This window comes from Nelusetta ayraudi, unplaced genomic scaffold, assembly GCF_046127955.1.
Source record: "Nelusetta ayraudi isolate G7.1 ecotype Tasmania unplaced genomic scaffold, CSIRO-AGI_Nayr_v1 ptg000008l, whole genome shotgun sequence".
Classification (NCBI taxonomy): Eukaryota; Metazoa; Chordata; class Actinopteri; order Tetraodontiformes; family Monacanthidae; genus Nelusetta; species Nelusetta ayraudi.
Genome location: NW_027466058.1, coordinates 1,946,676 through 1,968,724, shown reverse-complemented (window position 1 = coordinate 1,968,724; position 22,049 = coordinate 1,946,676). Strand labels below are relative to the sequence as shown.

The 22,049-nt window shown below is 46.7% G+C and overlaps 2 protein-coding genes across 5 annotated transcripts; one reads left to right on the top strand and one right to left on the bottom strand.

Annotated features, from left to right (window-relative positions):
- The first annotated feature begins 172 nt into the window (after window positions 1-172).
- On the top strand, window positions 173-10,874 carry arhgap22a (Rho GTPase activating protein 22a). Of its 2 annotated transcripts, XM_076018625.1 has the most exons (11): window positions 173-770; window positions 1,108-1,188; window positions 5,734-5,930; window positions 6,538-6,625; window positions 7,276-7,404; window positions 7,503-7,713; window positions 7,801-7,933; window positions 8,014-8,087; window positions 8,313-8,434; window positions 8,529-9,516; window positions 9,604-10,874. In XM_076018625.1, the coding sequence occupies exons 2-11, from the start codon at window positions 1,110-1,112 to the stop codon at window positions 9,821-9,823; spliced, it is 2,241 nt and encodes a 746-aa protein (XP_075874740.1). In that variant the 5' UTR covers window positions 173-770; window positions 1,108-1,109; the 3' UTR covers window positions 9,824-10,874. The 2 variants fall into 2 exon arrangements, with proteins under 2 accessions (XP_075874740.1, XP_075874742.1); XM_076018627.1 differs by lacking the exons at window positions 173-770; window positions 1,108-1,188 and adding an exon at window positions 2,519-2,804.
- Window positions 10,162-18,965, bottom strand: mapk8a (mitogen-activated protein kinase 8a). 3 transcript variants are annotated; one of them, XM_076018629.1, is made up of 12 exons: window positions 18,736-18,964; window positions 16,439-16,605; window positions 16,180-16,309; window positions 15,997-16,055; window positions 15,764-15,902; window positions 15,408-15,573; window positions 15,097-15,168; window positions 14,132-14,314; window positions 13,916-14,040; window positions 13,711-13,774; window positions 12,514-12,591; window positions 10,162-12,070 (listed from the first exon to the last, which is right to left on the bottom strand). In XM_076018629.1, exons 2-12 carry the CDS (start codon window positions 16,558-16,560, stop codon window positions 11,886-11,888), a joined length of 1,323 nt encoding a protein of 440 aa, XP_075874744.1. In that variant the 5' UTR covers window positions 16,561-16,605; window positions 18,736-18,964; the 3' UTR covers window positions 10,162-11,885. The 3 variants fall into 3 exon arrangements, with proteins under 3 accessions (XP_075874744.1, XP_075874743.1, XP_075874745.1); XM_076018628.1 differs by lacking the exon at window positions 15,097-15,168 and adding an exon at window positions 14,600-14,671; XM_076018630.1 differs by lacking the exon at window positions 15,097-15,168 and adding an exon at window positions 14,600-14,671 and having other exon boundaries at window positions 11,919-12,075; window positions 18,736-18,965.
- Between the last annotated feature and the right edge of the window lie 3,084 nt (window positions 18,966-22,049).

Genomic DNA, 22,049 nt, shown 5'->3' with positions numbered 1-22,049 from the left:
CTGCTGCTGGTCATTTGGGCCGTGGCGCCCTCTCCACCCAGGCTAATAAGACAGGAGACATTCTTCTTGTGTCTTAAATTACAGCCACTCATTTCCTATCTGTCCCTGAGGTCCATGTTTCTTGATTATAGATGACGGTCCCCACACCTCTCAAAAGGCTGATGTGGCTGGGTAGTGTGAGTGGGATTTAATTTAGTGTCTGCACACACACACACACACACACACACACTCCGATCCCTTGAACTTTTGAGTTGACTTGATTTTTGCTCCTCCTTGTACAGCTTTATTTTATCATCCATCCTCTCCATATATGAACATCGTCTCTTCCTGCATTTACAGTCTTTCGCTTTCCACCAATCAATTGGAATCATGTCCTTGTGTATAAAACAATACCTCAAACCAAGCCGTGGCTGCAAAAAAGCAAGCACTTTCCTCTGACCAACCTCGCTTGACACAAATGAATGACTACCGCTTTCTTTTGTTAGAGTTCCTTTTTGGGGAAACATACTGTATGATTTTGAGCCAAAGACGTCAGCAGGTTTCACTTCTTCACAGCGGCAGCTCACTTCCTACAGAGAAAGACTGAGTGAAAAAGGAGGAGGACCGCAGGGCACCATCCCACCGTCTTGGCCATTGAGCTGTTTTGGATCACTGGATACCTCTGTACACACACACACACACACACACACACACACACACACACACACAGTGGTGTTGTAGCAGCAGGCCGACTGAGTTGTCCGGCTCACCAGCATCCACAAGATGATACGGTAAGTAAGCGAGTGAGCTACTGGCATGGTTCTCTTTGCTTCAGTCCGTCGGAGCTAGATCACATCAGCATTCTTAAGGCAGACGTCACTGGTTTAGCATGGATGGGGAAATAGTTGCATATGTGCATGCCATTTGATTTGTTTGTCATAGGCTTTCACTTAGGGTGGAGGAATAAAACTGACTCTTCATTGTTTAGGCCCGGTGTTTACTGCAATCTCTCTCCCTCTCTCTCACTCTCTCTCTCTCTCTCTCTCTCTCTCTCTCTCTCTCTCTCTCTCTCTCTCTCTCCTCTCTCTCTCTCTCTCTCTGTCCCTCTGTGTGTGTGTGTGACTACAGAAATGGCCTCAGTGGACTGGAAGTCAAGATGTAGACGGGCTCAGGTGTTTATAGTCAACAGCAAACCAAATGAACTGACAGGTAAATTTCCTCTTTTTTTTTGTTTTAATACACCCTGGTTTGTGTTGTTTTTCAGTGTAATTTATCGATGACTGATGTTTGCATTTATCTGTGTTCACTATCTATTTCACTATCTGAAGGAAGATATTTTTCAATAATTATGAATATTGACCCACGCTTTTGTGCAAGTTTTACATTTCGGCCCCGCTCTGTATTTGAGTTTGACACCCCTGATCTATTTTATCTATGAGGAGATTTTGCTTTTGAAAGTACAAGACATGTACAGTGACATCTGCTAACATTTATTTCACTGACCAGGAGCTCCTGTTTTATCGGCCTATGGTTGGGTGTGAGTTTAAACCATCGCGAACGAGCTCTGCCATGCTTGAGCATCAAAAGCACTGCTCTGGTCTGCCTTCAGCCTCATACATCTGCTTTACTGCATCCACTGCAATCTTCCCAGAAACAAGAAGAACACAAGGGCTGCGGCTTCCACCCGACTGACCACTCAGTCACTGCAGCGTGTGTGTTTTTTTTTTATCAGCCAAATAACTCTGAATGCTGAACGTGCCAGTTATCATTTAAATGTCATGCCGCTCACACTGGCACGGCTCCCAGTCAGTCCTCTCCTGGCACTTCTTGATGATTCTCGCCTCTCCCATTCTCATCCCGGTTCGCCACTCGGTCAGGGATAATCTCAATATGCAAGCACACAATGTTCTTCTATTATATTTGCCATGACAGACTAATTACACATTATCACCGCCTGCTGGCTTGGCAGGACTAACTGAGTGGCTTCAACTGTTCCTGCATTATTGTGAGAACAGAGAAATTTTTTTTTTTTTTTTTTTATTTCATTCACGTATTTTGCAAACAGAGAGAAGATACCAGAGCTGTTAATATCTGTTAAAAAAAAAACCTAAACAAATCCATGCATTCCAAACAGTGGAATAAGCAGGGATGTGAGGCGAATAATAAACACGCCGTCTGCCCAAATCAGCCGCATTGATCCAAGGTTTGGCTCGGAGGAGACCACAATCAGGTCTGCATTTCAGCAGGCAGCTGAAATGAAGATGAAGTGACGGCTGATAAGACAGAGGACACCTCGTCAGACATATTTATAGACAGTGAGAAAGAGATACTGAGAGTGAGCCGCAGCTGGAGTCAGAGAGAGAGAGAGAGAGGGAGAGAGGAGGTGGGCAGGGCCCGGAGTACGTCAGCAGCAACGCGTGGCCAGTTGGGCACAGATGGGTGGAAGGTGGCAAAGACGGAGAGAGTGTGTGGTTAAGGGCTCGTGAGTGAGTGTGTGTGTGTGTGTGTGTGTGTGTGTGTGTGTGTGTGTGTGTGTGTGTGTGTGTGGTGTGTGTGCATGCAGGAAACCAAGAATGAGAGAATAGAGCCAGGGAGAGAGAGAGAGTGAGAGAGCAAGAGATGCTCTGAGAGGATGAGGAGTAAAGGGGCGAGGCAGCAGCGGGCGTGCGTGTGAGAGAGAGAGAGAGAGAGAGAGGGAGAGGGAGAGAGAGGGTGGGAGGGAGGGATTGTGTGTGAAGCGAGGGATGCAGTCATGTCTCAGTGAGGAGGGAGCAGCACAGCAACGGTAACCATGCTGAGCCCCAAGATAAAGCAGGCACGCCGGGGTAAGCTCTCCTCCTGTCTTCCTCCTCCTCCTCCTCTCCATCTCTCCTCTGCTCTCCATCCCTTCCCTCCTTCACCACAGCCTGTATACTCTCTCTTATTCCCCCCCACTCTCCATTGTCTAGCTGCCTCTGCAGAGCTCCGTCTGTCCTGCTGTCTGCACTTGCACTGGCCACGCTACTATCATTTCTTGCTGTTTTTTTTTCCTCACCCTCGTCTGCTTTCACTGACGTGACGCCGGGGAGGTGTAGCCACGCCGCACCGCGCAGGCATCTTATCAGCAGCCCCACTTTCATCCTGCTGCATCCCAACAACTATTGTTATCAGCAGCCCACTCTGAGATTTGTCTCATTCTGGCACAATGTGGCCAGAATGAGTCAACTGCTTGGTGAGATTTGACCTGACATAAGACAGGATGATGTCATTTTATTTTTTCCCCCCTTGTTCTTGGTATGATTCCTACATGGTTTGACCCTGGTAGAGAAACACGGGATTGTAGTAAAAATGGCTGCTGGGAGGATAATCCTCCCTTAAACAATGTCAGCATCCTGACGCGTTCACACCTGTGCACTTGGGTGTGCAGGATGTATTGAGGTGACATGTGTTGGGGTCAGCGTGTGGGCAACAGACAGAAACGCAGGGTCTGTTTTCGGCCCAATTGGTTAAAATTGAGGTGTAAAACCATGTGTTCCTGGGTCACACATGGAAGTGAAAAGATAAAGATAGAATCTGAAAGAAGAACAAACGAGAAATGCTGGGCATTTTAACGTCGGTGGTTGCCATTGGAGTTAAAAAGTTCTCAATCAAAGTGAGCGGGGTTGGGGTGAGGAGAGTTAGCTCCTAATGAGGGCAGGAAAAGTGTGTAATCAATGAAATGATATTGCATTGTGTGGGTCGGTGAGTGTGTGTGTGTGTGTAGGGAAGGTTGTTGCTTCACTTCTTCTCCGGCAGTTACTGTCTCATATCAGATCATAAAGGATGATGGGAAACAGGATTGCCACTCCTGTATCCTTCATGGACAGTCGGAGAGGCCAGCGTCCACTCCCGTTTGCTCCACCGGCCATCTCTCATGCGCTGTAATGGTATTCTCCCTTGATTAGATTCCGAGCTCGTCACTCCTCCGAGCATCATTCAGGGCAAATTCATGCGGCGGCGGCAGAGAGCTGAACGTGCACTTAGACGCGCAGAGATAAAACCATAACGCAGCTGAGTAGCGTGGAGTCTTCTGAAATGCTGCAGACGTCTTTCACCATTTCCTCTTAATAGCGCAAGATGATACCAGATGGGATAAATGAATGTTTGCTGGTATACAGTATGCGCATACAGAGGCGGAGGCTGATGGTAGTGACGAAGGATTAAGTAATTATCAACTTGAGTAAATTAAATTAATGACACAAAAAGTCCTATGTCTCGAACAAACAAACAAGCAAATACTGTCAAATTTAAATTTGAATATTATGGCTATGTTTGATGAAATTGATGCTACTAAAAGCAAAGTGTGAGCTCAATAATTACTGTAAGCTTGTTGCATCATCATGTCATCTTTGATTTACCATCCTTTTGTCTTGCTCTAATCTAAATTACACACAAAAAACCCAAATCTATCGGACCATTGAGGTATGCACTATTAAGGGATTGAATCGCACACTTATCAGTTAAAATTGAAAAAAACTCAATAATGAGAGCAGGCCTTTGCTGTGGCTCAGTCCCGAAAAAACCTTAAAACAATATGCCATGTTTAACAGTGCACAGTAGCACAGAAGGTACATTTGAAGAACAATATTCAAGAAAAGGGGAAATTGAATCAGAGACACTTTTAGTTCAGTGCTGGCAGCTGATTTATCAAACTATTCCCCTCCGAGACTTCCTGCCTCGTTCCTTTATGAGAGGCAGGAGGTGACTTTGTCTGCCGTATTTTTAGACCTCGCTCTGCCTGCCTGCCTGCCTGCCTGTCCTGTCAGGATCCAGTTTGTTAATGACTGCTTCACGTGGCCATTTTTTATTCCTGCCCAGCAATCATGACTTTGCAAAAGGAAGGACATCGAGAGAGGTTGAAATAAAATGAAGGGTCCAGCCGGCCGCCGATAAGCCGGAAAGTGGAAACAGGAGGGAGATTTCCACCTGGGCCCTTGCTGATACCTTCCCTGCTGCCCTCAGCATAAATGAGGAGGCAATTAACAGGGGGAAAGATGCCATTGATTTCTCTCTTCTCCCTCTGCCTTCCTTTCATCTCTACCTCTTCCCGCCCCCCGCCCCCCGCCCCCGGGGATCACTCCACTGTTTCGCTCCATAACTTTGGCATGCATATGTCACTGTAATTCATACTTCTAGTCAGTGTATGTTAGTTTGAGCAAGGCCTGATCCAAAGCGATGTGTTTTAAAGGCTTGAACATGACAATGGTTGGAGTGTAATTCAAAATAAAATGTGAGGGGGCAGACAGATTTAAAGGCCGAGTGTGTGAGATATGATAGCATCCAGTGGTAAGAAAGCATAATGGAAACAAATGGGTGGCTGTTTATTTCTCATGGACAGCAGAACTCTCTCGTGTTCTGCTGTGTAGTCATATTTAACCCCAGCTATCAAAACAATCAAAAATCTGATTGGGAAACTGAATGACCAGCCCTGCTGGAAGTAAAGTGTTTTTTCTCATCCATCTGGAAAACACTGCAGTGATATGAATCCTCTTTTTTCTGCTCTGCCACATGATCAGAATTTTTTCTTGTATGAACTGAACCCAGACCTGATGCTCATTCTACCTGCTTAAATAGAATCTGTTTTTTTGTGCAAATATAAATGCTACCACAAAGAACAAAAAATAAATTAGAAAATCAGTATCTCTTTCTATATATTGCCATCAACTTTTACATTTCCTGTCCCGGTTCCTCTTTTGGCTGTGAGCTCACCTCATCACTATGTGTGTGTTCATGCAGCACGGTCCAAGAGCATGGTGCTGGGAGAGCTGTCTCGGCTATCCAGGCCCTGCTCCCCTCTGGACCAGGAGAAGGCTCTGAAGTCAGGCTGGCTCAAAAGACAGAGGAGCATCATGAAGAACTGGCAGCTGCGCTGGTTCGTGCTGAGGGCCGAAGCTCTTTACTTCTACAAAGACCAAGACGAAACCAAGGCGCAGGTGTGGCAGACATAAATTCACACACACACATACACTGCAGGAGATAGCAACTGGCCAGCTGTTTGTTTTTGATATGGGTGTGTTCAATCCAAATTAGATTACATGTAAATGAATATTTAAAAACAGGTAGAACAGGAACTTTAGTATGTCATAAAGGTGAGTTACAGGACTGATCTCTGAGCTCAGTATGCACTGGTTAACCCTCCTCCACAGTTTATTGGTGCAGTTGTTGCCGCATACGCTCATTGATAATGTGGTAACTTGCTCTCTGAGGCTCTGCTCTGAGCACTTAGCATGCGACCTCTGGCCTTTACTCTTAGAGGTTTAGAAATGCAAGCAGGAAGTGGAAGGGATAAAAGAGACGTTTCCCTGAGTCATCCCTGCCTCCATTATCATTACCTCCCACTGTTGGAGAGGAGCCCAGAGTCGAGTGCGCTCCACACTCTACGATGTGTAGCAAGCACTACACATCCTCGTCCAGAAGGGCTAAATGACGGCTCGCTGGGCCCTTGAGCGCCACTGATATGCGTGTTCTCCGCACAGTGTCTAGTTATCTGTCAGTTTGTTTTTCCCCACCTGTTTTTCTCACTCCGTCTGTCTCCTTCAGGGCTGTATTCCCCTTCAGGGTAGTCAGGTCAATGAGCTGTCTGCCAATCAGGACGAGCCAAGTCGCCACCTATTTGAAATAGTTCCAGGTGAGTTGGAACTGAGACAAATCTGTTGCGTGAGAACATGACCAAGTACATTAGGTCTTGGTCAAGTAAGGACAAAGCATGTGTTGGAGAAAAAAAAAAAGACAGAATCATGTTGACACTCATTTGAAAAAATATATAATAATTTTTTAAAGATTTTTAGAGAACGTCAACAAATTTAGACGTAAGATATTTGTGATATTCATTTTTTAGCTATGTTTTAATGTACTGGACATCAATTCTTCTTGCAACACATATATATACAGTATATACATACACACACATTATATATATACACATATCTATATATAGATATATAGATATATGTTGCCAGCTATACACCTCACTATCAAAATATTGAAAGTCTACAAATGGCCTTCCTGAAAAGCAATTACAAAGACATGTCACAAGCAGAGATTGAATTTAGTTTGATCAAAGCCTCACGTCAAATGTCAAAGCAAAATGTCAGAGTGGGTGGTGTCAAGCTGCCTGCCGCTGGAAGAGGGCGGGGCACAACTGCACGCTGTGTCTCTGTACATAACAGGGGTGCTGCTGGTGGTTGTGCTGGCTTGTGTTTTCTCCCATCGCCTCAGTCTATGACTTTAGAAAATGCCAAGGTTTAAAATATGATACATTCCAAACTGTGCTCTCAGGGGGGACTGGCGAGAAGGATCGAACAGGTATCAGCCATGAATCCTTCCTGCTGATGGCCAACTCTCAGAGCGACATGGAGGAATGGGTCAGAGCCATACGTAGAGTCATACGGGCTCCACTTGGAGGAGGTGAAATTCTCGCAACAAAATTTTAAAGGAAAACTTAATCCCTTTAAAAAAAATCCTTGATTTGAATGTTGCAATTTCTCCGTGATGTACGGCTGCAGGAGTCTTCGGGCAGCACCTCGAGGAGACAATGCTGTATGAAGCCCAGTGTGGCCATCAGCGACTGGTACCGTTGCTCGTTGAACAGTGTGTGGGTTTCATTCGAGAGCACGGGCTCCAAGAGGAGGGACTGTTCAGGGCTCCTGGGCAGACCAACCATGTCCGAGAGCTGCAGGATGCGTTTGACCGTGGCGAGAAGCCGGTGTTTGACAGGTGGTACAGTGGGCAGGGGGGGATTTCCTTCCTCATTCAAGCTGAAATCTGTGCTGCATGGAATTCATGATGTTCCTTCTCTTACAGTGCCACAGACGTCCACACAGTGGCATCGCTGCTAAAGCTGTACATACGGGAGCTGCCGGAACCCATAATCCCCTTCTCTAAATACACGCAGTTTCTATCTTGCGCTCAGCTTTTAACCAAGGACAAAGCAATGGTAGCCACACAGCTCCTCAGTGCTGAATTCTAGAAATGTGCTTTGTGATAGTAATACGAATGATCTCTTTTCATTTGAAGGCCGTCTCAGAGCTTGGCAAGCAGGTGAAATCTCTTCCTCAGGTCAACTATAACCTTCTCAAATACATCTGCAGGTGTGTAGACACTGTCTGTCATTAAGTGAAGACCAAATGAAATTCTAAATTGAAAGTTCCACCCATATACTACTCAGCTTGAAGTCCATAGAGGCTAACAGCATAATATAGCTGAAAACCCCACAAAAAAACAAAGTGACAAACTCTCTCTTAGATTCTTCTCGTTTTCCTTGGCTTTAAAACCCAAAGACTGAAAATTCTTCTTCTCTTACTTTGCCCTCCAAGATTTCTAGATGAGGTGCAGTCCCACTCCACTGAAAACAAGATGAGTGTTCAGAATCTTGCGACTGTCTTTGGACCCAATATACTTCGACCCAGAGTGGAGGATCCCGTGACCATGATGGAAGGTCGGTGGTCACGTCATCCGTCTGACTCTCTGTAGACTCTGTTGTAGCTTTCGCAGGTGTGTGCTTTAGCGTGTGTGTTTCTCATCCTAATCAGGAAGTTCACAGGTGCAGCACCTTATGACTGTGCTAATCAGTGAACACAATGGGCTTTACCAACACGATGAGCCAGAAGCTGAGAGCAAGACCTCACAGCAGCAGCAGCAGCCGCAGCAGCCAAGTACTACTCAACGGTGCATGGTGGAATGGGTCTCACAAGAAGAGCGCAAGCCACCGTCCTTGGAGACAAGCTCCAAAACACCTAAAGACGAATCCAGATCATCCACCCCTTCTACTGACTATAATGCGAGAGCGCTCACCCCAACTGCTGCACCAGAGACGTCTGACGTCGGTCTGACGGAGGACGGAGGCGGCACAGCGGACAAAGCGGATGAAGGAAAAGGTGGAGGTGATGCAGCCTTTAGCCCCAGCAAACAGGTCAAAGCCCAGCCCTCCTGGAAGAGTTCCTTCAAGGGCGGCGCAACATCTGCTGGGGCCAGGGGGAAAATAGGTGGGTCGACGGGGGACGTGTCCGCAGGAGGGAGCGGCAAGTGGCGGATGAACGGCCTGTCGTCCCTCCGCGCTCACAGACGCACCACCTCGTCGGGCGAGAAGCTCAAAGACTCAACGGCGTCGCTGAAGGACTCCACCCTCTCCCTCAAGGAGACGGCGCTTAGAGACTTGCAGAGGGACTCGGACGAAGACTCCCCGCAAATGTCCCACAGAGCTGTGCACCAGTCGCACAGGCTGTCCGCCTACGACAACGTCGGTCCGTCCATTCTGAGCCTCCCCGCCGACACCTCCTCCATCTGGACATCGTTTCAGATCTCGCTGGCCGCGCCAAAGGGCAGCGACAAGTCGGCAAAATCAGGTCAGGTCCGAGACAGGCCCGCGGAGGCGAGGGACAACGCCAACACTATAGATCAGAGCGCCAGCGGCACAGACACCGACAATGCGGAAACCAGCGAAGGCCTCGCCAACATGCTGACGGAGCTCAAGCAGGAGCTAAAGAAACAGAGGACGAGCTACGAGGCCTGCATTCGCAAGTAAGAACCATCACTTGTATTGTTTTCTGTCAAGTATAGTCTTTAAAAAATCTAGGTTATTCACCCGTTTGTTGTTTTCTCTTTTAGTTTGGAGGAGGCCTGTTCTAAGTACCAGTCCCAGGTAAACCAGCTTGAGGAGGAGCTGGACCAGGAGAAGAAAAAATGTCACATGTTGGAGATTCGGCTCAGAAACTCCGAGAGGGCCCATCAAGATGCAGAGAAACGAAACATCCTCCTGCAACAGGAGATGGAAGAGTTCTTCAGAACCCTCGGAGATCTCACCACAGGAGCAACACGGACCAATTAGACCACGCCAGCCACGTCTTTCCTGGTCTATCAGAGGAGGAGCTCGATCACTGAGAAGAAAATCCAGCCCTGAAGCTTGAAGACCAAATACCTCTAGTGCAGTACTATTTGCCACCGTGCCCTCTTTTGGTACAGCCGCCTTGTGCCTCCACTGATCCGTGCTGGTGCCAAACCTGAACTCCTCTGGACCAAGCTGTTCTGAATTAAGCATTTATGAAAATCCCATAACAATATTCACCATAGGTTGTGTAGCTGAGTGGGGGGAGGGGGAGTTGTTTGGTCTCCCTCAGAACTCTGGAAAAGAATGTAAACTCGAGAGGCAGAAGAAAAGACATTGCAGGACTTTAAAACTCAACTCTTTTATTTTGTGGAGTTGAAGGCAAACAGTTTACACTTCTGATATAGTTAGTCTGTCCGTGAGGCATTTTCAGACCCAGAGGCCTAATAGTCACACAACTGGCCTCACAGAGCCATGACGCAGCAGGATAACGGTTTGCTGTCAGCGTTTGGCCAAAGTATCAGAGGTCGGCAACATCATATCGCAGTTGTGCTGAATGGCTTTACTTTTCACTCCTCAACCTGCACCAAAGCCTGATGTGAGAAAACATTAGCCTCAACTACCCCTCTTTTTGACAACCACATAACAGAAGCCACGACAGTTTGTGGAGTTGTGGCCCCCAAAAGAGGTCGGGACAGGGGTCACACTCAGTGCATTCTAGGAGCTGATGCTTAGTGGGGGGGGGGGGGGGGGGGGGGGGGGGGGGGGGGGTTAACGTCCAGATGTACCAACCATGACAAAAAGGAACAGGTTGAAAATGTGAGCCATCAAATACATCCAGCGGTTATTATGGCAAACACCTGATTCCTGATTAACTCAGAAACATACATACATCTACAGTCAAATGTACTAGTCTAATGAATTGTATTGCACAGGGGGGGTGGGGGGGGGAATGCATTTAAGGAGAACAGAATGAAATGTTAATTTCACAAAACAGATGCCTCCTAGCTTGAAATAAATAAATAAATAAATAAATATATAAATAACACAAATACAGGGGGGAAAAATCTTTGTGTTTCTTTCCAACGATGTGTGCTGTGGTATGCATACTGTGTCTGTGGAAACCATGTTTGAGTGCGCAAGCATGTGAGGTAGAACTCAGAGAGAATCACGGCAGAGGCCTGGGGCATTAGCCAATGGACAGGGCTGAAAAATGAAACTAGTAAGGGCACTTAAATTAAATATTGGAGGGCTGAGAGTAAGACCTAGCTGAACCTGCAAAGAGTGACTATTTTAGAATCTGGTTTTGAAAAAGTCCTCATCCACAGCCAGTGAAGGTTGTTCGAGCGCTGACAGAAACGGTTGGGTTCTCACTGTGTCATATTTACATTCACCTTCATCCAGCAGACCATCTTCTTTACACTAACATAATCAAGTTAAAATACAGTCAGTTTACAGTATGCCACAGTAAAAAAAATAATAGTACACGGGAGGGTTATAGAACATTTGACTGCTTGTGCACAATCAGAGGTGACATAAAACTAAGAACTTGGATAAACCAAGCAACACTTTCTACAAGAAAGATGAGGAACAATATCAAAATAAAATTTTCCTTTTGCAGTTACATCCAAGATGAAATAGACTAACCTACCAGGAGCAAAAATTGGTGTAGATTCATTCAAATGTCCCAAAGAATGATACAAAAATTTAAAGAAACTTACTTCAAAAAAATATAAATCAATATAATTTCATTTTTTTGCTGCGCTCACAGAATGACATCCTACTGTTAAGCCTTCAGCAAAAAAAAGAAAAGTGTAGAATCAAATTGAACTTCCCTTTCGTTCCAAACACACATCACAAATTCACATCAAAACATACTCTGATCTTTGCAGCAAAAATACAGTCATAGTAATAATAATAATACATTTTCAAACCACAATCATTTACAGCGGATTGGGCTGAGGGGAAATAAAAACAAACTGTACATTAAAAGCGCGGCTCTACAAACTAAGATGAGAAGTCACTGGACTAGCCCAGCCATAGGGGGAGGTTAGGGGGGGAGGGGTTATCTACAGCAGGCCAGCGCACCCAGAGAGGTGTGGCTGTCCAGGCTGCTGTCCGTTTCAGACGCCATGGTGGGGTCACTGCTTGTGTCGGTGGGCTCGGTGGACATGGACGAGACGTCGTTGACCGAGGAGGACGAGGGCGAGGAGGTGCTAGGCTGAGGGGGGCTGTCGATCACTGCTGCACCTGTGCTGCGAAAAACACACGTCAACGAATAGGTTTCATTGAAATCACGCATGAATGCCACCGCTGGTTGGCCTGTTAGTAACTCGAGACTGAAAGTGTGTGAGATTTACTGGCACTAAGTGGACACACACACGCACGCACGCACACACACACACACACACACACACACACACACACACACACACACACACACACACACACACACACACACACACACACACACACACACACACACACACACACACACACACACACACAGTATATAGTTCTCCTAGGAAGCATGGATGCTCTCCCACACTAAAGCCGCTCATTGACATTTAACTTCAAATAAAAAGTCCTCATTGAAAATTTCAAAAACTAGGCTGTATTTGTGTAAACTGCATAAAGAGGTTCAATCAAACAGACTCCTATGATAAGCTTCCAAAGCTCCAATGATTACTCACCTAAAGGAGACGGCTGGCCCCTTATCACTCCATTTTTTGTCAGCTCCTCCCACTCGGTCACCTCCTTATAAATTAGACCTGTGGGCCAAACAAGTAACAAGGAGAGCTTTACTGTGAGTTTTACGCGCAGGGCCTTTCCTTTCCAGTCGTGTGTAACACAACGTAAAGCGGCTGCTTGTTCTATGGCGGCTTCCAACGTGGAAAATCTGCGGCGGGGGTCATCGTCACCTGGCACGAGGTTTGAATGAGCTCATCTTCCTCTGCTGAAAGTGATATTTGCGCACAATCCCCTCCCCCCGCCGTGGCCACGCTCCACAGAGTCAGGTTGCCCCCCAGTGGAAAAAAAACTCACTTTCAAGAGGCTTTAAAACGGGGTGTCAAGTCAGCTGCACACACGCACTCTCTGGCATCCACAGCGGAGATACAGACCTCCTTCACAAACAATGTCTCCGATCAAGTGACTGTCACTACGCCGTCATTGGCTGGATTTCTTTACACATGGTTTATTTCTGTGCCCACCGTGAATAGAAAATAATGTCACTACCGATGTGTTGAACATAGAATCTGGCCAGCGGGTCATTTCTCTTTCATTGTGACGACACAAATTTGGCAAAAAAAACAAACGTTTTGGCAACAGCTTAGCTACATTATGCCGCAGAAAGTATTCATTATTTGATTATTTGAATGACACATTAAGGTGCACTTATTTATTTAACAACAATAATAAGTGTCTCTAGCCTTTCAATTAACTCCCAGAAATGAAAAAATATCTTGTGATTTCTCACTTTGTGCCTGTTCAAAATTAACCAGCCACCTATGATGTCACAAAGGGACGTGATACTCCAACTGAGCACTCTCCTAGCATAGTGACAGCACACTTATCCGCCTTGTGTTTGTCTACTTTCAAACGTGTAGAGAGTCAAACGAAACAGGTTTAGCGTCTTAGCCAGACGCTAAACTCGAGCATTTTTAGCTGCAGGCTGTAAACACAAGGTTAAATTTGTTGTTTTATGGAGATATTTTGAGGTGGATTTCTGGTGCCTTGGTCCAACTCCACTAAAGTCTGGCAGTTTAAAAAAAGATCCTGAAACGGTAGTAACATTACTTACATGCTTTGTTCTCATTTTTACGTAACATGAACGATTCAGAAAATACAGTGAACTCGCAGTGGAAATTGTGCTGCGATGAACCTCTCACCTTTCCACTCCTCCACAGTGTGCTCCCTCTCTTCTAGCTGTTTATCAGGGATCTTTGGAGGAGGCTGAGGAAGGGGGGGAAAAAACGGCTTAGTTGCACATTGATGGAATGAAAGCTGTGCCAGCTTTCCATCTCAAGCGGCGCAATTAAAATCTCATGGGCAGCATTTAGGGAGTCGCACAGTGCATGCCGGCGATCCACTTACCGCTTCCACTTCAGCCGGGTCATACCAAACATTGATGTAGGGGTGCTGCAGGGCTTCGTCCACAGAGATGCGCTTGGAGGCGTCGATTACCAGCATCTTGGATAGGAGATCCCGAGCTTGGCTCGCTGACAGGTCAAAACAAGACATGTTACATGCAGCTCAACTTCACAAAAGTCACCGTGACGGCAGAGGAACGCGCCAGAACCTCCACCCTACCTTTATGCTTGTTCTGGTCGGAGTCGGCAGGGAAGAGCACATCTGGGAAGAGCTTCTCGAAGCTGTACCCCGCGTAGCGCGGCCTGTTTTCTACGTACGTCCTGACCGACTGATTGAGCTTCATCAGAAAGTCCTGAGACGGAGTGCCGAGCTGCTCGATCACTTTATTCCACTGGTCGATGTCTGCAGTGCGGACGTTAAGGAAAGGGAGCGCGCGAGACGATCTGACACTTACATCACCAACTAGTATCTAATACACTGGAGTGCTTTCGCTGCCAGTTACTTGGAGGAGTTCGATCCAGTCGAGCGATGATGATGATGATGATGATGATGATGATGATGATGATGATGGTGCTGATCTTGTGGAGAAGATGAGGGTGGAGGGAAAACATCTAGAACTCTCTGGATGATGCTGAAACTCTTTGCTCAGAATGAAGTGACGATGAACCAATGGCGGGTGAAGGATACGATCGGTGCCGGGGAACAACACACTTCCCCTGATCATCTCGGCCACTATACAGCCAACTGACCACACATCCACTGGAGGTGGGGGTGGAGTTTTGGATGCAAACATGCAAGAAAAAATAAATAAATAAAAAACAACAATGAAATGGTGAGGAAAAACAAGAGTGCAAAACAATGAACAGTGATAAGAGTGCAAAGGAAATGACAATGAAATGCTGATGAGTGGGGATTATAAAAGCAGACGCATGCAGAATCAGCCAGACATGAGCGACAACATCCTGAACAGGGCAGCAGAAAAGATCTAAACCATAAATTCAGAGGCAACGAGTGGCTGAAAGCTCCAAATCAAGGATGCAGCACTGCCCACAGCATGCGGCAAAGATTTTACAGCGGACGGATAGCAAAATCAGCATGACAATGTTGCCATGAAGCACAAACACTGAAGAGATTTTTTAAAAATATGAACCTTGCGTGGAAGCGCTTAAAAAGCCCAAGGATACAGTCCCTTCCCGGGAAGAGGATTTTATGTCGCACCATTTCGGCGAGTATGCAGCCCACAGACCAAATGTCCACTAGCGGAGTGGATCACAGTAAAACGGCCCGGTGAGAGGTGAGAAGAGAGGTTAGTCACACGCAGGGGACGAGTTAGTAATCAACATTATAAACCGCAGCGCAGCTGAGGTAGTGATTTGATCCATTATGGGTTAACCTTTTGAATCCACAGTGCAACTTTATTTTTTTTCAACACTCTTAAGAAAACGAGTGCTTCAATTGTGGGTGAATGGACACGGTGACAGAGATCATCGCTCACCGTTGGCTTGGTAGCCCATCCCCAGGATGACCTCTGGCGCCCTGTAGTAACGTGTCACCACGTAGGGTGTCATCAGCAGGCCTGTGGCGGCCGTCCGAGCCAGGCCAAAGTCCAGAATCTTCAGCGTGCAATCGGACTTCACAACTATGTTGCTCGGCTTGAGGTCCTACAGAGGGACAACGTCAATCAGATCTCAGCAACGGTGCGTGCAGGTTTTGCCAGGACATTTCTATTCACTCTGAGTCTATTTGTGATTTTTTTTTTTTTTTTTTACATAGTGGTCTGGCATGATGAATATATAAATATATATATTGACATACATATTGATATATTGACAACTTCTTCAAAATGCTCACCCTGTGAATGATGCCGGCAGCGTGCAGGTGCTTGATGCCACACAACGTCTGATAGAGCAGGTAGGACAGCCGCTCGTGATCCAGCTCCATCTGAATGACCTGGCACAGGTTGGCGTCCATCAGCTCCATCACCAAGTACCTGCCACATCCACCAGAGACACGTTAGCGCACCAACACGAAGGCAAGTGTGGAACGTTTTTCAGCTTCCGGACACGTCATGCTTTGTTACTTACACGTCCTGGAACTCCTCCAGTGATTTCTGTGGTGTGAACACGTTTAATAGGCCAATAATCTGTAGGTGTAATAAACAAGCATAATTGGAATAGAATCAAAATCAGGCACCATGTATGCATTTAAACATACCAGCGATCAAAAAGACACTTCAATTATCTGGCCAACATCAGGCGCAGCCTTACGTTTTTGTGATTGACGTATTTCATTAGCACCAGCTCCCTGTACGCCCTCTTGGCGTGCGTCTGGTTTTGAAACGGCCGACTCAGCTTCTTGATGGCGACATTTCGTTCAAGGATCTGGTCGTAGGCAGAGCTGCAGGGAGAGAGGGAATCAAGATGGAACACGGACGCCGAGGCCACCTCACAGGTGGTAGAAAACATCACAGGGGTTTTTTGGAGCCGTTCACCACTTTATCAAACACATTAAAGGTGCAAGACTCACCAGACGATTCCCTGAGCCCCGGAGCCGATGGGTCTTAGATTCTGGTACCGCTTCAGCACTGTGAATGTGGAATCTCCCACATCGAGGCTGTAGAACTCCCTCTCTTTCTTGTTTTTGTTCATGGCGAAATCTTCGAAGACCGCTCTCTGCGCATCCAAAAAGGTCCTCTGTGTGCACAAAGACGGACAAATATTTCTTACCACCTCCAGGGCTGCGCCGCAAAAAGCTGCTGAGCACACGATCGAAAAAAAAGAAAAAGCAAGGGAAAAAAAAATCCCCGGCTCTGGGTAAAAAAAAAAGACTAGATTGGGAGTCGAGGAAAACAGACGTCGCAGAATTTTCAGAGCGCAGCAGTTCCCTTATCTCAGCAACTCGAGCAAACACACGGGAGGAGGATGGAAGAATTGAAAGGAGGGCAACTAGGAAGTCCTCTGCATCATCCAAACATGACGTCCAGAGAGACACCTTGGCACTGATGAGCCAACCTCGACGATGAGTTTCTTGCCAGATTGGGCCCGGCCCAGTACGAAGGCCAGTTCTACAGCCAGGTCTTCCACAGGCACATGTTAAGTGGGTCAGGTTGCACCACGCAACTGCGAGCCCGCACCAAACACACGGCAACAGAGAGTACAGACTTGCCGAATGACACTGCCAGTGAGCGTGCTCGTTTCGCCCGGCGATGAGCCCCCCCCCACGCCGCCCCCCCTCCAACCCGGATCTAACAGAAAGGAGAAAGAGCCTAACAGCGGCTTCCTTTTCCGATTCTGCAGTTCTTACATAAGCGACGTAATCGCCCTCCTCTTTCTCCCACTCTCCCAGACACACGGTCCATATGAGGGGTGGAAGTGCCAGCATAATATGAGTCAGCTCCCCGTCTGTTCCTCAAACGTCACAGAGACAGACGTAACATCCACCTCCCTCGCAACATGAAAATAGACACGCTGCCGCTGCTGCTTTTCACATTTTTTTTTGACAGGATGATAATTACAATCAACTGTGTTACCGTGGCTTGAATAACATCGTAGGCAGGAGGCAGATATGTGGCAGTAACACAAAATTAACCAATGCAGTGACGTTTTATTTTATTATGCCGGCTTTAATAGGGGGTAAGAACTCATAAGCCATTAGTTCTACCTCTCAAACTCACCGATAGTATTAATAATTTGGATTCTGCACAGATGTCTGCAGCTGTAAAAACTAGGGATGCAACAGTTTTGTCAGAAGTTTTGGCCTTGCAGAAAGAGGTCTGGAACCTGGAGGTGGGGGTGGATCGATTTAAATAGATGTAGATTCCCTGCATCCCGCAAAAACCAGGTCATTCCTGGAGCGCACCACATCCCCTGCCGCCTCCAAAGTGGGCTGCTTCGGTTCTACCATCCTCTGATTGGTTGACACAAAATTTGCAGGATAAAATTGACACATTTCATAAGCAAGCTCAGAAACAAAGTCTGCTGCGACTGGCACATTTTGTACTCACACATATGTACAGCATCATGTAGCGTTAATCAGATACCCAGTATGGTTAGTTACACACACACAACTATTAAAACCAGATTAACTTAAACTCATCAAACACTATTAAGAGCTCAAACATGCACATGTCTTGTACCTCCAGTATGTCACAGACGTAATAATGAATGCTTCTAATCTCGAATCGAAACCTTGACGAAGCTAACACGGTCGATGAAGGTGCCGTCCACTCACACCGGTGGTGCAGCGGTCCTAATGTGTCAGCAGCTAATTCCAACGCTGGGCCATTAAAGGAGCATGCTACACTTTCATTGCACAGGGGAGAGAATGGAGCGGCTCCTCACTGCCGCTCCTTGCCAGCATGTTAACCTTGGCCGCACGACCCTGCGTCCTATTTTATCGGCGATGCGGGGTGGGAAAAGAAAAAATAAATGATGGCACCGGAAATGTGCACGGAACGGGAGCGAGTTCCGCCATTGATCGCACAAGGAGGCAGTAATCGAAGGGATAACAAAAAAAAAAAAAAAAAAATGACAGCCGTATCCTGTAGCCGCATGCTGTGCTGCCCGGCCGGACGGCGGCGATAGCAGCTGCAGCAGCAGCCTTAGATATAGCAACACAACTCGACAACGCAGGCGTCATGTATCGGCACAGATTGGAGGTTAATGCGACAAAGAGAAAACACCAGCAGCGACAACAAGCCAGGGCGGAAGGGCAGCGTGCACATTAAGCGAAGCCGCCCGCGACGCGACGCGACGCGACCCTCCCCCCACGGCCAAACAATAAGCACGTCAGTGAGGCGCGGAGGTGCGACTCGGCCGCCTTACCTCCGTCCTCAAAGCACACGGCCGATCCTTCCGCCGTCCGATTCACCGGTCAGAAGTGTCCTCGCGGCGGCCGATTTCCTCGCTCAGCCGGCCCAAATGGATGTTTTATTTCGCCGCGCGGCTTAAAAATACATGACCTCACCCGGGCTTCGCTTTGCCTACGTTTCCATCTGGCTGCCGCTGACAGGCCGGGAGCGCGCAGTGCGTGCGCACGGGGCATGCGTCCCAGCAAACGCGTCACTGTGCCACAGAGAGACACACCCACCCGACGCATCCATCCTGCCTGCCTGCCTGCCTGTATGATCGTCTCATGCACATAATAGGATGTGTGGCGAGGATTTTTTTGTTTTTGTTTTTTTTGTTATCCCGGATATAAATTGAGATTCGTTGCTGGCTGAGCTCACTCACCAATATATTGAGTCGCTGTTTATATTTTACACACGCTCAGAAGAGGGGATTACAAAGATATTTATACATCCTCCTCTGTGACTAACACTCGGCTGCCGCAAACAGATTCCAATGTTTCCCATGTCATTTGCAAATAAATACAAAGGGTTGAAATGTACAGGCCATGATGAAGTAGGCTGAAAAATGTGGCATGTAGTGCTCAATACTTTTAAATAGCAACCTGAGATATTTATTTGTCACACCTGACTCAAGCCGAGAATGAGTCCATATTTACCCCTCTGCAGCCTCATCCCAAAACATCTTTTTTTTAAATCAGTTTTCCCATGCTTTTGTGGTGTGCACTCTATTTTTCTGAAATTCTATTGTATTGTTACAAAAGGTAACATTTTACTGTTTCTTAAATCCTGGAATGTGAAGTGTTACAATATGATTTTCAAGGCACACACAAGGCACATATTTCACTCTGTTGAACTGTTCATTTAGACAGTATTCAAGTATGTTATATAATTCCAAAGGCATATTTTCAAAATAAAACCTGTACCATTCCCAGACCTTCACGCTACAGACTGAACAAATTCATAAATAAATACATTTGCTGCAAATATATCCACTGTTTTATCAGAGCATGACTCTCACTCTTGTTCACTTTGTACCTCCAGTAGAAACGATGCGATATATATGCGATATATCTCTGAAAGAGGAATCAGCAGCTGCAATCTAAGAGTTCGTCCTTCATCTCAGCACACACGGTTAACTCTGCAGCCCCCCTGTGGAGGCATGTGACAAAAAAAAAAAAAAAAAAAAAAAAAAAATCCACAACATTAAAGGTTTAATTTCGCTCGCTTAGCCCCAGCCTGCCCTGCGGCCACCTGACAGCCCCGGATTGTTGTTATTTATCCTCGCCCCTGCGCAGAGCAGCCCGGGCCCTGCAGAGGAGGAAAAGCTGCGCGCAACGTACCCCGGCAATGGATAAACGTCCCAGCACCGACTACCCGCACCCGCAGTGAGCACGCGAGGCTATACCACGCGCCTTCTTACCCCTTGTTCGAAGAGAGCCCGCAGTGTTATGATCATCGTTGGAGAGAGTGGGGGGGGGGAAGCAGCAGCAGCAGCGGTAGCTTCTGGCCGAGGAGGTCGTTCGTCCTTCCCAGGCTCCTCTCTTCGCGGCGCGCCTACCACCGGGGATCCACCGCACCTTTGGGCGTCAGCGGGATTAGTTAAAGCGGTCTAAAGTGAACTGATCTCACGGCACCCGCTATTGGTGGCTCTGACCTGTCAAAGGAAAAAAAAAAAAAAAAAAAACAACTCGGGGCTAATCCAATTAAGCGTTTTAAGAGGTGAGAGGCTAAGAATAGCGCCAATTACAGCAAAAAGTTTCAGGTCTTCAGCGAGGTGCTGTGGTGGTGCTTGGTGGTGGTGGTGCTGATGATGATGATGATGATGGGCCACATGAACGAGGGTGCTGCGCGCGTATAGTACTAGTTAGTGTCATCCCCGGCCGAGTGGAGCAGCCTTCAAGTGGAGAGGACGGCAGAGCAGCAATGCGATGATCGCCAGGATTAATGTGGTTCCGTGGTGGGAACACTGAAGATATCTGCAGGATCAGATCGCCGACACAGGTTACATATGGCACCAGGTAATGTCACCAGCGGAAACTCTCCTCTTGTTTATGCTACACCAGTTATGTTTTATAATGTTTAGATAGTCTTTTTTGGGGAGGTTGGGGATTTTTACACTTCAAGCGCTAATCCGGGCTAAACATTCACAGGACCTTGCGTGGGATTTACACCAAGGAGCACACTAGAATTGCCAAACACAGCCTTATGTAAGGCCTGTGTAGGGGAAAACACGGTGTTTGATTGAGGCTGCTAATGCTAGACGAGAAGATCAGTCAGTCTCTGAGGCTCTCTGTCCCTACTATGGTATATTCTTTGCCATTGTGGCGTGGTAAAAGAGGAAGGTATGCGTGAGACCTTGATTGCCCCACATTCCCGAGAACACAGTGCAGCATCTCCTCTGTCTGTGTCTGTGATGTGGTTATCTGCTTAATGGGTCAATAAGCTGTTTGGCCCATAACAGGCATAATAAGACTGCCTATTGACAAGGGTTGTTTAAAATGTATGCTTGCACTTTGTTACAGACCAAATAATCAATAAGAAAAATATGTGTCTGTATGAAGTTTATATCACAAAGCCACAAAAAAATGTCTGTTATTTAACATGCACCAGCATCAGACTATTAGTTGGATTGGCGACGCTTGTGATTATGTGCAGAGTTGGTCACACATTGGCCAGACACTATCATCAACGCATGCTGCACGGTCAATTTTCTGTACACAACAGAAGCTCCTGCAATCACATGATTTGCAGTCTGGTGTCACCATAATCAGGTTTCTTTGTTGTGCCCTGCAGCAGTGTGGGGCTCTGTGGTGTCACCCCAGCGGCTTTACAAGATGAGTGATAACGGTTCCTTAACTTACATGCAGTCGTATCGTGGAAGGCAGCTGTTTTGTACCATCACTATCAAATCCCTATTTTCATTTAACACATTCCAGAAACATGTTAGGATACAATATAATGACTTTATGTCACATGCACCAAATGATCTCTTTAGTTTGTTGTAGTCTTTGTCACAGACATTTAATGACCTTTACCTGGATCCAGTTAACTCCAGTTTAAGTGAAAGAATTGTAGCAAGTCAATTTGAAGTAATTAGACCCATGCACAACCAGGATGTTGAGGATGTTTCCATTCAGCTTACACCAGCTGGTAATTGTACTACCCCAGGATGGTTTGAAGGATTTCTTACATCATCTAACTATAAAAACGGTTGTATTATATATATACAGTATGAAGGCTCTTTCTCAGGGGTTCTGATGTTAGAGGTGATGAATTAGATTTTCTGGA

What these genes read in the sequence shown, in the direction of transcription:
- arhgap22a (XM_076018625.1), top strand. Translation starts at nt 1,110, where the DNA reads ATGGCCTCAGTGGACTGGAAGTCAAGATGTAGACGGGCTCAGGTGTTT. An exon ending in CCTATTTGAAATAGTTCCAG is followed by an intron (nt 6,626 to 7,275) that starts GTGAGTTGGAAC and finishes CTGTGCTCTCAG; the next exon opens with GGGGGACTGGCGAGAAGGAT. An exon ending in CTTCTCAAATACATCTGCAG is followed by an intron (nt 8,088 to 8,312) that starts GTGTGTAGACAC and finishes TTGCCCTCCAAG; the next exon opens with ATTTCTAGATGAGGTGCAGT.
- mapk8a (XM_076018629.1), bottom strand. Translation starts at nt 16,560, where the DNA reads ATGAACAAAAACAAGAAAGAGAGGGAGTTCTACAGCCTCGATGTGGGA. An exon ending in ACCCGGCTGAAGTGGAAGCG is followed by an intron (nt 13,775 to 13,915) that starts GTAAGTGGATCG and finishes CCCCTTCCTCAG; the next exon opens with CCTCCTCCAAAGATCCCTGA. An exon ending in GGGCCAGCCGTCTCCTTTAG is followed by an intron (nt 12,071 to 12,513) that starts GTGAGTAATCAT and finishes TTCGCAGCACAG; the next exon opens with GTGCAGCAGTGATCGACAGC.